The sequence below is a fragment of the Corylus avellana genome, chromosome 4 (assembly GCF_965113065.1).
Source record: "Corylus avellana chromosome 4, dhCorAvel1.hap1.2, whole genome shotgun sequence".
Lineage (NCBI taxonomy): Eukaryota > Viridiplantae > Streptophyta > Magnoliopsida > Fagales > Betulaceae > Corylus > Corylus avellana.
Window position 1 is genome coordinate 9,313,455 of NC_142493.1, and position 11,002 is coordinate 9,324,456.

General features: G+C 33.2%; 1 protein-coding gene across 2 annotated transcripts; it reads right to left on the bottom strand.

Moving 5' to 3' along the window:
* Positions 1-5,629: 5,629 nt before the first annotated feature.
* Positions 5,630-6,909, bottom strand: LOC132178019 (ferritin-like catalase Nec2). 2 transcript variants are annotated; one of them, XM_088516005.1, is made up of 3 exons: positions 6,605-6,909; positions 6,263-6,481; positions 5,630-6,014 (listed from the first exon to the last, which is right to left on the bottom strand). In XM_088516005.1, exons 1-3 carry the CDS (start codon positions 6,907-6,909, stop codon positions 5,630-5,632), a joined length of 909 nt encoding a protein of 302 aa, XP_088372131.1. The 2 variants fall into 2 exon arrangements, with proteins under 2 accessions (XP_088372131.1, XP_088372130.1); XM_088516004.1 differs by having other exon boundaries at positions 5,630-6,008; positions 6,257-6,481.
* Between the last annotated feature and the right edge of the window lie 4,093 nt (positions 6,910-11,002).

An 11,002-nucleotide genomic window follows, 5' to 3' on the forward strand; every position in this document is an offset into this window, starting at 1 on the left:
ATGTGACATTTAATTTGAAACAACATTATGTGTATTGTTATGACATTTATGTGTATAATGTTAAATATAAAGGTATGATCAAAGATGTCAAATATAAAGGTAGGTATTATGACGGTTTTGGTTATGAGTATTAATGCATTTTTAATGGCTTCATGCATACTCCCATTTTGTGGAAGTTGTCAAAATAAGTTGTCAAATATGTGACCTTGGGTATGATGAGTTTTGGTTAAATTGTATTACAAATTGTTATATGAATGTGGAATTGGTAAGTTGTCAAATATGAAGGTCTTCGATACCATATTGACAAATTCAAATTCAAATTTAAGACAAGTCACTGAATAAAAAGTTCATAAATTAATAGCCGCAACAACAAGAGAAGTTCAACCAAATTTACATTACAATATTTGCATCACTAACAACACAACCGTAGTACATTAGATAAGGGACTTTTAGGCAACATTGTTTTTGGGCCACTAAATAAAAAAGTCCTTAAACTAATAATGTTTCTCCCTCTCACGGCAATATTTTCCTACCAACAGTGCAATGTTGTTTCTCCCTATCATTAACACAATAACACAACAACAAAAATGCTAAAATCAAACAAGTGGCCAATGATATCCTTAAGTTTTTTTTCCATGTTATTATTTTTGCACTTTTCAACATCAATCTGCAGAGTCAATTTGGCCAGTTCAATTTCAAAACCCTTCTTCTGATCAGCTATTTGGGCATTGAATTGTGATACATGGAGCATAGCTTCTTTGTCGACCAAGATAAAATAATCACAACCATGCTCACCTTCTTTTTGCATATTTCACAAAGGAGAATTAGTAACCAATTATGTCAATATATTAAATATACTATGAATTTTACACTAAAATACAAGTACTTACATATAATTTTGACAAAACCCGAAATCCACAATTTTGAAACAAACCCGAAATCCATAATTTTCAGGCAAACCCTAAATCAATAGCATGAAACCCATTATCTCACAACAACCAATTCCAATTATGTAAATGTATTAAATATACTACAAATTTTGCAATAAAATAGAAGTACATACATATAATTTTCACAAAACCCGAAATCCACAATTTTCTGGCAAACCCTAAATCCACAACATGGAACCCACTATCTCACAACAACCATAGAAAGTAATCCGCACAAAAATCGTAATTGGAAGATTACTAATTTTGCAAAACCCCTAGTTCCATAATTAAGTAAGATAATTTGTTTTATGCTTTTTGTACCTTGTATTTACAGCATCCAATAAATCTTCTACCAAGATTTTCCTTCATCCATGGAATCATTACTGGTGATTCAATTCTGCATAGGCATTTTGTACGCGTAGGATTGCTACTGGTAGACATTGTCGACGAACTTCCCACCAACAGTCCACAGGCATTTACTTCATCGTCAGCGACGTCACTTGAAACCTTCTCCATCGTTGACGAGCTACAAGGAATGACCACGATCTTCAAATGGTTTTGAGAGGTACAGTTTGCTGAGGGAATGGGTCGCTAGGTTCTTGGGTTGGCTTGAGTCAACTAAGGCGTGAGGATAGGGACAACACTTAGGGTATTTTCCATCAATTCAAACGACGTCGTTTAGGCAATTAGATGGGTTAAGTTTTACGCATGTCAAGGGATGGGTGAGGAGTCTTTCAACTTTCCCATAAGGGCATTTTAGGAAGTTCAAGTCAAAAAAACTCACGTGGATAGCACGTGATCGATTTTCCATCCAAATTGACTGGGCTGACTAACGGAGTGACCACTTTGACACATATCGGTAGTTTATTGGGTTACTTTAGTACCTTTTGAACATCGTGAGGCCAACTCGCAAACGGCTGTCAGTTTGGGAGGCCTTTTTATATTTTTCCTAATAGACAAACTCAAAGAGATGGAAAACTCCATATATCATCCTCAAACTTTAGCCCACTTGAAAATTACCTCCAGACTTTCAATTTGGACAATGGCCCCCACCAAACTACTAAAAAAATTGTCAATGTCCCTCCAAAGAGAAGAAAAAGACAAAAATCACCCTACATATTTTTCAATAAGACAAAAATACTCCTATAAATTCGAAAAAAAAGGAAAACAAAATAATTTTAAATTTTTTTAAAAACAATTTTTTTTTTTATTATTATTCTTAGGAAAACAATTTTTTTTTGGTTAAATACCTAATACCCCTTAGTGTTTCATTTCTTTATTTTTTTTCCCCCTTAGGTTTGATTTTTATCACATGAGGTACCTGTAGTTTTGATAAAGACCATTTTTCTTTTCTTTTCTTCTTTTTTTTTTTTTAAAAAAAAAAAAGATATATTTTTTAATTTTTTTTTTAAATAAAAAATTTAATTAGGTGGCCACGACATCACTGATGACGTGGCCACTTGTGCCAAGTGTCGAATTTTAATTGGTCCATGTGTCAGTGACATGGATTTCCGTTAAGTCAACTAACGGTCAATGGACGGAAGAACCAATCAATTTGGTCTTTATCAAAACCACATGTATTTCCTATAATAAAAATCAAATCCTAAGGGGGGAAAAAATAAAGAAATAAAACCTTAGGGGGTATTAGGTATTTAACTCTTTTTTTTTTTTTTCTTAATTTGTCTATCCCCTAGAATTTTTTTTTTCCTTTATTTTTTTATTTTTTTTATTTCTTGTATTTTTAGTATTTTTGTTTTTTATTTTATTAAAAGTATTTTTGTCATTAGGGGAATATTAAAAAATTTTGGTAGTTTTGGGAAAACATTGTCAAATTATATAGTAGTTTAAGGAAGGCACGTGTAATTTGCCAAAGTAGAAATTGGAAACGAAGAAATGAGAAAATAGAGCACTTTCCTTCCTCAAGTATTTATACATGGAAAAATTCATTTCTTAAACATGTGATTAAAAAAAAAAAATGATACTATCTATCTAAGGTTTACGCCATTACATTCATCACTGGAGCTATTTTCAGGTTGGCCGAAACCTGTGGACTCAACGTTCTAACGTAAACTGATGGGGTTAAATTGGGCCTGTCAGTTAGTCAGTAGCAAATCTTGAATTCCAGTAAGGCCAGGCTCATAAACCCGACTTGAACGAATATATATTAGACTAAAAATTATATTATTTTATATTATGAGCACTTTGGAACAAGTCAGCGAGGGTCATAGTTCTACATTTATGAGTATTAAATCACCACTTATCTCAAATTTTTTTGAGATAACTAGTGATTTAACATGGTATTAGATCTAAAGGTCTTGAGTTCAAACCTTGACTATATCATCTACTCCCATTTTAATTAAATATTTCATGTGTTGTGCATTACCTATTAAAATAGAGTTTAAATCCACACGTGAGAAATAATGTTAAAAGTATTTGATTAAATTATTAAATTTACATCTTCCTATCATTATTAGCTTAAACTTTTAGAATAATTTGTGATTTAACAATGAGTACCTTTATTCGAACCAATCAAGGCTCTCTACGGTAATTAAATGTTATAAACTTTGGTTTATCATTGCAAAAAATTGACATGTTTACATTGTTTCTTAAACGATGAGAATGAGGAAATAGACGACGTAAACGGGTTTACATCATTTGGTTATTTTCTTTGAACAACAATATGGGGTCGAGAAAAAAAAAAAATTATGTCATTTAAATGTCGAACAACAATAATTGATGTATTTTAGTGTTAAACAACATAAGAAAGTTAACATAGTTAAATCACGCATTCGCATTTACGTTGTTTCACTGAAACGATGTCATGATTTACGTCTTTCACCTAAATGACGTAATTATTATTTACGACGTTTAATGATAAATGATTCCAAATTGCACGTTGTTTGAATGTTAGACAATATATAAATTTTAAAATTAATAAATGCCCTTACATGATAAACTATTTTATTTTAATATAAAAAATTGGGTATACTAATAAGTTTACTCATTTTTTTCACCTAATTAACATCTATATTTCTAGCTTCTCAAATAATGAATAGAAAAATATTTTTTGACACCTGATTTAATCATCACGAATACTCAATATCAAACTCTACAAACCTGTATAATCATAATCAACACTAACACACACAGGGTGGAGCTAAGATTTTTGGTGTGGGGGGAGGGGGACTTTATTTATTTATTTATAAGTTGGGCAGACGGACTTATATTAATACAAAAGCTACGTATAATCTCTCTACACGATAGAAGTCTTAAATTTAATTTCAGTGTATCACAAACAACAAACACAAAATAGTATAAACAACTAGCAAAATAAACTAAACACGATTTATAGGGTTAAAGAAAAACGGTACCTTTGAGTATGGACTCTTTCTACTACTAATCTCATGAAGCCCCATAGAACAACAAAGCTAAGAATCGTGCCAAACAATGGTGCAATAATAAATAATTAAACCATTTCACTTGTGATGCCAAAACAAATAGTGTGACCCAAATGACTGTAGAATAACCACTTAAGAGTCCCAAATCAAATTGAGTTATTGGCAAACTAGAATATGGAGGAAAACTAAATAAATAGGGGTATTTTAGGTTTTTTATTTTTTATTTTTTATTTTTTATATAGCAGAAACTTCGCTCAATCCCCCCTGAAGTTCCATCATGATAGGTAACCGAGGTTGGGTAAGGATGTGAGATGGGATTTGAGAGCTCATTTCAGATAGGAGAGACCACAACTCTTCATTTAGGGTAGGCAAACACCACAATACTCCACTCAGAGTAGGAGAAGACCACAATTTGACTAAACTATTCCCTCCTTTCTTCATTAATAAAATGGTCTATAAATAGACTACAATTGATAACATGATAACACCTAAAAAATAACATATCAAATATTCAAATAAACCTAATCCTAAATAATTGAAATCCTATTTTAACTCAACTATTAATCTAATCTAATCCTAATTAAATTCTAACTCAACCTTATCTTATCCCTATCTCATCACTTTTGCCAAAAAAAAAAAATAAATAAAGAAGAAGAAATAAAAAAGAAGAAGAGAGAGAGAGAGAGAGAGAGAGGGTAGAAGAGCTCTTATATCCAATTTGGGATGGTTCCCTTCTTTATATGAGACTCCTTGTTTATCTACCACCTGTTAGACCCGTGATTGTGGAATAGTGTTATGTAGGCAGATGGTTCTTATGCTTTTTTCGTCATACTCACTTCACACCAATTGATGTGGCATGTGTTGAATGGCCACTTAAAAAAATAAAACTTTCCACATCCATTCGGCTCATGTCACGTCAATGGTGTGAAGTGGATATGATAAAATGATCAACTAGCATATTAATTGCACCTATGTTTAGGTGAAAAAATAAATTTGTTGATCCGAACAAGACACAGTATTACAAAGCCCCCATTCCTTGCTCAAATTGATGACTCCAAATGACTATTCAATAATTTTCAACAGTAAAAATAGTTTTCAAGGGCAACACTTGGAAAAATCTTCCAAACCTTTATGATTACACATGTCAATTTTGTATAAGATATTGTCGTTTTTTGATGGCTCATAGCATTTTAAAAAAGCTACAACCATTGATTTTATTGTAATATACATCCATCCACCTATCAATTTATTGGTATACCACGATACCATAATTAACATTGCGAGCTTCGAGTAGAGAGGCTCCTAGGCTTTTGGAAGAAAGCTTCTTGCGATGTTCCCGCCTCCACCATTAGGATAAAATCCGCCAGGTTTATACTCACTACCACTTCCATATATTATCCTCAAGACCTTCGGCGGCGTCCGAGCATATGAACGAGAGTTAGAATCGGCAGAGAGGACATTGCTGTGCGTACGATTCTCCGCTGAAAGAAAGAGAGGTACTTTTATGCCTTCATCTTTGTTGCCACACATGCCTAGCTTGTTTCTAAGCCAAGAGATTCTGTCCGTAAACGTAGCTACGGTCATGTTATATGGCAGCACCTTTTGGTCAGCTCTCTCGTATAGTAATGTTCTTATAACCGCATCCTGTCCAGACTCCACACCTAAAAGCGACACCACCAAGTACAAATAAAGAGTATTGATTAGGTATAGGGTGATACTTGCATGGTTGAACAGAAATGATTTAAGCTTTAGGGGTAAATAGTCATTTAGGCCAAGACAGGTAAGCTACACATGGGCCGTCTCATAATTTTTTGCCTCATCAATCATCACCATTACTCATCACTTAGAATATAATTAAATAATTAAATCAATTATTTTTTATTAGCTTAAGCTTTTTGTAATTTAATAGGAGTGGTATAGGTTCTTACACTTCGAGAAGTTTCATTGGTAAGGCTTGGAATGGTGCCAACATAACCCACAAGTCCTACGTAAGGGATCGCATAAGATGCTAAGAGATAGTGGACTGTGTCCAAGTAAGGGTCGAATGGAGGGCTCAATTTAAAACCAACTGCTTTGTCAAATAGGTTTGCAAAACTCTGAGGGCTAAGATCCAATTGCGCCCTCGGAATTCCTCCTATTTCTGTAATTATAGCCCTGAAAAATTGTTGTCAATTTATTAAATATTGTTTATCTGCCAAAAATGAAAGAAAAATGGTGGTGATTACAAATAAGTAAATGAAAATAAATCAAATATATTGTTTTTCTTTTCTATAGGACCTGAGATGACCAACTTCCTGATATGCGAATTCCTCAATGATCCGGCCAACTATAGGGTCAAGATTGGCCTTTTTAGCACCAATGGGAGGCGGACCACCGCCAGCAAAAGTCGGAGCGATGGTGTCAAGTCCTCTACCAAGTGCACCATACAGGAAGAACTCAGCTTCAAGGAATTCAAGGTTAAAAGCAAATTGAATCCGATCAGTATCATCGGCTACAGCTGGCCCACAACTAGGAGAACCCATCACTTGGTTAAGTTTCAATGAAATAAGAAAGATAAAGACAGGGAAGAAAGTGATAGCCATTTTTTATAAAGTTTAAAGAAAGCAGCTTAGAAAGGTACTTGCATGATTGAGGCATGCATTACCAGCTTATATATATATAGAGAGGGAAGAATTGTTAGGGTGAATGAGATATGTTTAGTATTTGAGTTGGAATTATTAGAATTAGACTATTCAATATTAGTATTGGGATTAATTAGGAGTTTTTAGATATATCAATTTAGGTGTCATCCTATATATTGTATTCTATTTAAATACCATTTTGAGAAAGTATCTTTGAATATGTGGTATTCTCCCTTCTTAAGTGTTGTTTTGTGGTCTCTCCTATCGAAATGAGCTATTGTTGTGTTCTCCTACCCAAAAAGTGGACAATTATTTTTATTTGGGGGAAAGATTACGCATTATTGCAAGACAAACAACTAATACAAATATAAAGCATATAAACAAAGTAAAAAAAATTAAAAAAAAAAATCTAACCGGAATTCCTAAAAGCTTCTAAAAGCTACAGTCTAGAAAAACTATCAAATAAGAATTAAAATTTTATTCATAGCTTTAAAGAATAAACATCCAAAACCTAATTACTAAACTTGGATATCAAATACAATAGGTCCAAATTCACTATCCGAGAATATTCTAGAATGATGCCTACAATAAATAAAAAGCTAATATGAGAGATTATTGACAATTTCTTTTATTTCTCTATTTACCAAAAGAAAAATTTGTTGGACTAGAAAAAAATTGAAATGAAAAAAACATTACAACCTAAACATATCAAGATATTATAAATTTGAAAGAAAAAAAAAAAATAGGGTTAATAACTTTTTTGGTACCTAGGTTTTAATGTTTTTAATTTTTTTGCCCCCTAAGTTTTAAAAAAGACAAATCTAATACCTCAGATTTTGCAAAAGACTGAATCACCACCTCCAGTTTAAAAAATTCTATGGGGGTGGCCGAACCACCCCCAGTTTGACCTTAGGGGTGGCTGAGCCATCCCCAAGGGGGAGGTTCAGCCACCCCTAAGGTCCAAAATGGGGGTGGCCGAAACCACCCCTAGCCCATGGCCCTTGGGGGTGGTTCGGCCAACTCCAGACCGGCCTTGAGCCACCCTTAAGTTCAAACTGGGGGTGGGGGTGGTTTGGCCATCCCAATAGAATTTTTCAAACTGGAGGTGGTGATTCGGTCTTTTCCAAAATCTAAGGTACTAGTTTTGTCATGTTTTAAAATCTAGAGAGAAAAATTAAAAAACCTCAAAATCCAGATACGAAAAAAGTTACTAAGCCAAAAAAATAAGTTAACTTCTCATAAACGTGAGGTGAAACAATTATTATATTTGAGAGAAATTGAAACATGGTGTGTGTTTGGTGAATGAATTGATGCCCGAATGAAGGGCATTCTTCTCATTTGTATTGATTCAATAATGATATAAATTTTTTTTGTAAGTTCAGTAAGGGAGAAAAAAAAGGGGGAGGAAAATATACTTTACCACCCCCTGAAGTATCAATGTACTTGCGTTTTGGTGCCCATTGTTTAAAAATCGACGAAAGACCCTCACAATGTATTTGACGTTAGCGAAAAATACCATATGTTTAGTAAATCTGTCCATTTGAATGGAAACCAAGTCACGTGCATGGCACCTGACATTTTTCAATCAAAACTTTCGAAAATGCCCTCAGGAAGTAAAGTGTAAACATAAATGACTTCGGGGGGTAAAGTGTAAACATTAAAAAAAATAAAAAATAAAAAAATAACGCTTACTTAAAAAAAATATATATATAAAAGAAATTAAAAAAAAAAAGAAAAAAAAAAAAAAAAAGGACTAACCTAAAACTTAAAACAAAAAGTTTAGGAGAAACTTCCCCTGAAATTCATCGTGATTTGACAACCTCCAAACTTTCAAATCTCTCACTTTGGACCACTGAACTTTCAATTGCTCTCAATATGAACCCATCCGTCAGATTTTAAACATTACATGACGTTTATACCCCTAACTTTTATATAAAATTTCAACTTTACCCTTAATTCCAAAACATTTTTTTATTTAAAAAAACGAAAATCGGGGATATTTTGGTCTTTTTTGGTATTTTTAATGGTTAAAATTGATGGAGAGGTCCACATTGAGAGTAATTGAAAGTTCAGGGGTTCAAATTGAAAGATTTGAAAGTTTATGGGGCGTTTGTCGAATCGCATGAAAGTTTAGGGGACTAAAGTGAAGTTTTCCCAAAAGTTTATATACAAAATAAAAAATAAAATAAAAAATAAATAAAAACTAAACTAAACCTAAAACTTAAAACAAAAAGTTTATATACAAAAGAAAAAAATAATAATAATAAAATAAAAAAACACTAAAAAAGAAAAATAAAATAAAATAGAAAGTGGGGGATGGCTTGGTCATCCCCTTTGTCCAAACCACCCCAGACGGGCCGAATGAGGGTGGCTCGGCCACCCCCATGGGACACATGGGTGGTTTGGTTCCCTATGTCAGCCAAATGGGGGTAGTCGAGCCACCCCCTTGGCCAAATCGAGGGGATGACCCTAAATGGCTCGGTCATCCCTCTCTCTCTTTTTTTTTCTTTTTTTTTTTTTCCTTTTTTTTTGGGGGGGAAAATTACACTTTACCCCCCAAAAGTTTCAGGTCATTTTCAAATTAACCTTCAATGTTTCAAAAAATTTCAATGTGGCCCATATGTTAACTATTTCCATTTTTTATAACGGAAATAATGGAAAATACTAAACTGCCTCTACAATTTTATTTTTTATTTTATTTTAAAAAAAAAAAAACTCAAAAAATAGAAAAAAAAAAAAAAAAAAAAAAAAAAAAAAAGGTAACTTCATTTTAGACCTCTAAATTGCCACGCAATTTGACAAGCCCTCAAAACTTCAAAACCTTGCAGTCAATTTTAGGTCGAATTGACCGAAGGGTTCAAATTGAATGCAATAAAAAGTTCAAGAGTTCAAATTGAAAGGTTTTGAAGTTTGGGGGGACTTGTCAAATCGTGTGGTAATTCAGAAGTTAAAAGTGAAATTACCAAAAAAAAAAAAAATTAAGGGTGGGTTGGCCATTTGAGGGTGGCCTCTAGCCATGGGGGAGCCATCCCCATGGCCCATGGGGGGTGGCCGACCCCCAAGGGACTAAATGGGGGTGATTTCAACCACACCCAAACGGTCAGATTGGGGGTGGAGTGGCCAACCACCCCATTGCTCGTCACCCTTAATTTATTTTTATTTTTATTTTTTTCTCATTTTGGTTTGACTTGAGGGCTTTTTTAAAATTTGTTAAAATTCATGGGGACAATTTTGGAAATTTAAGACAAAAAAATACACGTGACCAATTTTAAGTCAAATTGGACGAAAATGGTTAACGGATGGGCCACATTGAAAATTTTTGAAACTTTGATGGGGTGCATTTACAATTTTTTTTTTTAGTTTTTTATTTATTTATTATTTTATTTTATTTTATTTTTTTATTTTGTACGTAAAACTTTTGTTTTAAGTATAGGTGATTGCCGCTGGAATTAGTGAATTACACCTAATCATTATCAAAATAGAAACTATATTTTTATGGTGTAATAATAGAGACAACATCTCATTGAATTTCTTACACGAAAATGCAAGTTTATTTTGGTTCTTAAATAATTGGCTCATTCAATACTCAACTATGAGAGTTGCTTACTAAGTTTTTAGACTTACACAATTATTACAATTTGTAGGAAACTTCTTTATGAGAAGAAGACAGTGGCGCGATCACAAGATAAGCGAGAGACCTACCTTATATAATCATGTTTGACTAGAATATCTATAATTTGATTAGTAGCCCAATGTCTACTAATCATCAAATGCGTGTTTGATGATAACACACGTTTATGTTATGACTTTTAGATTCCTCATAACTTTACATTCCCATGCAGTTACTCTGATTAGGTTAAAGAGGGGTGGTTCCCCAGTTAGCTGAATTGGAGTAATTGCTAGTAACCCTACTTGATTGGTCAAAGCCAGATTTTGGGATGTTACAGCCTCGCGCTTGACTTGGTTTCCATCCAAATAGAAGGATTTGATGGACGGGTGGTTTTTTTTTGCCAACATCATATACATTGTGGGGCTCTTTTGTTGATTTTTAAAC

What these genes read in the sequence shown, in the direction of transcription:
- LOC132178019 (XM_088516005.1), bottom strand. Translation starts at nt 6,909, where the DNA reads ATGGCTATCACTTTCTTCCCTGTCTTTATCTTTCTTATTTCATTGAAA. An exon ending in CAGGAAGTTGGTCATCTCAG is followed by an intron (nt 6,482 to 6,604) that starts GTCCTATAGAAA and finishes ACAATTTTTCAG; the next exon opens with GGCTATAATTACAGAAATAG. An exon ending in AGCCTTACCAATGAAACTTC is followed by an intron (nt 6,015 to 6,262) that starts TCGAAGTGTAAG and finishes CAATACTCTTTA; the next exon opens with TTTGTACTTGGTGGTGTCGC.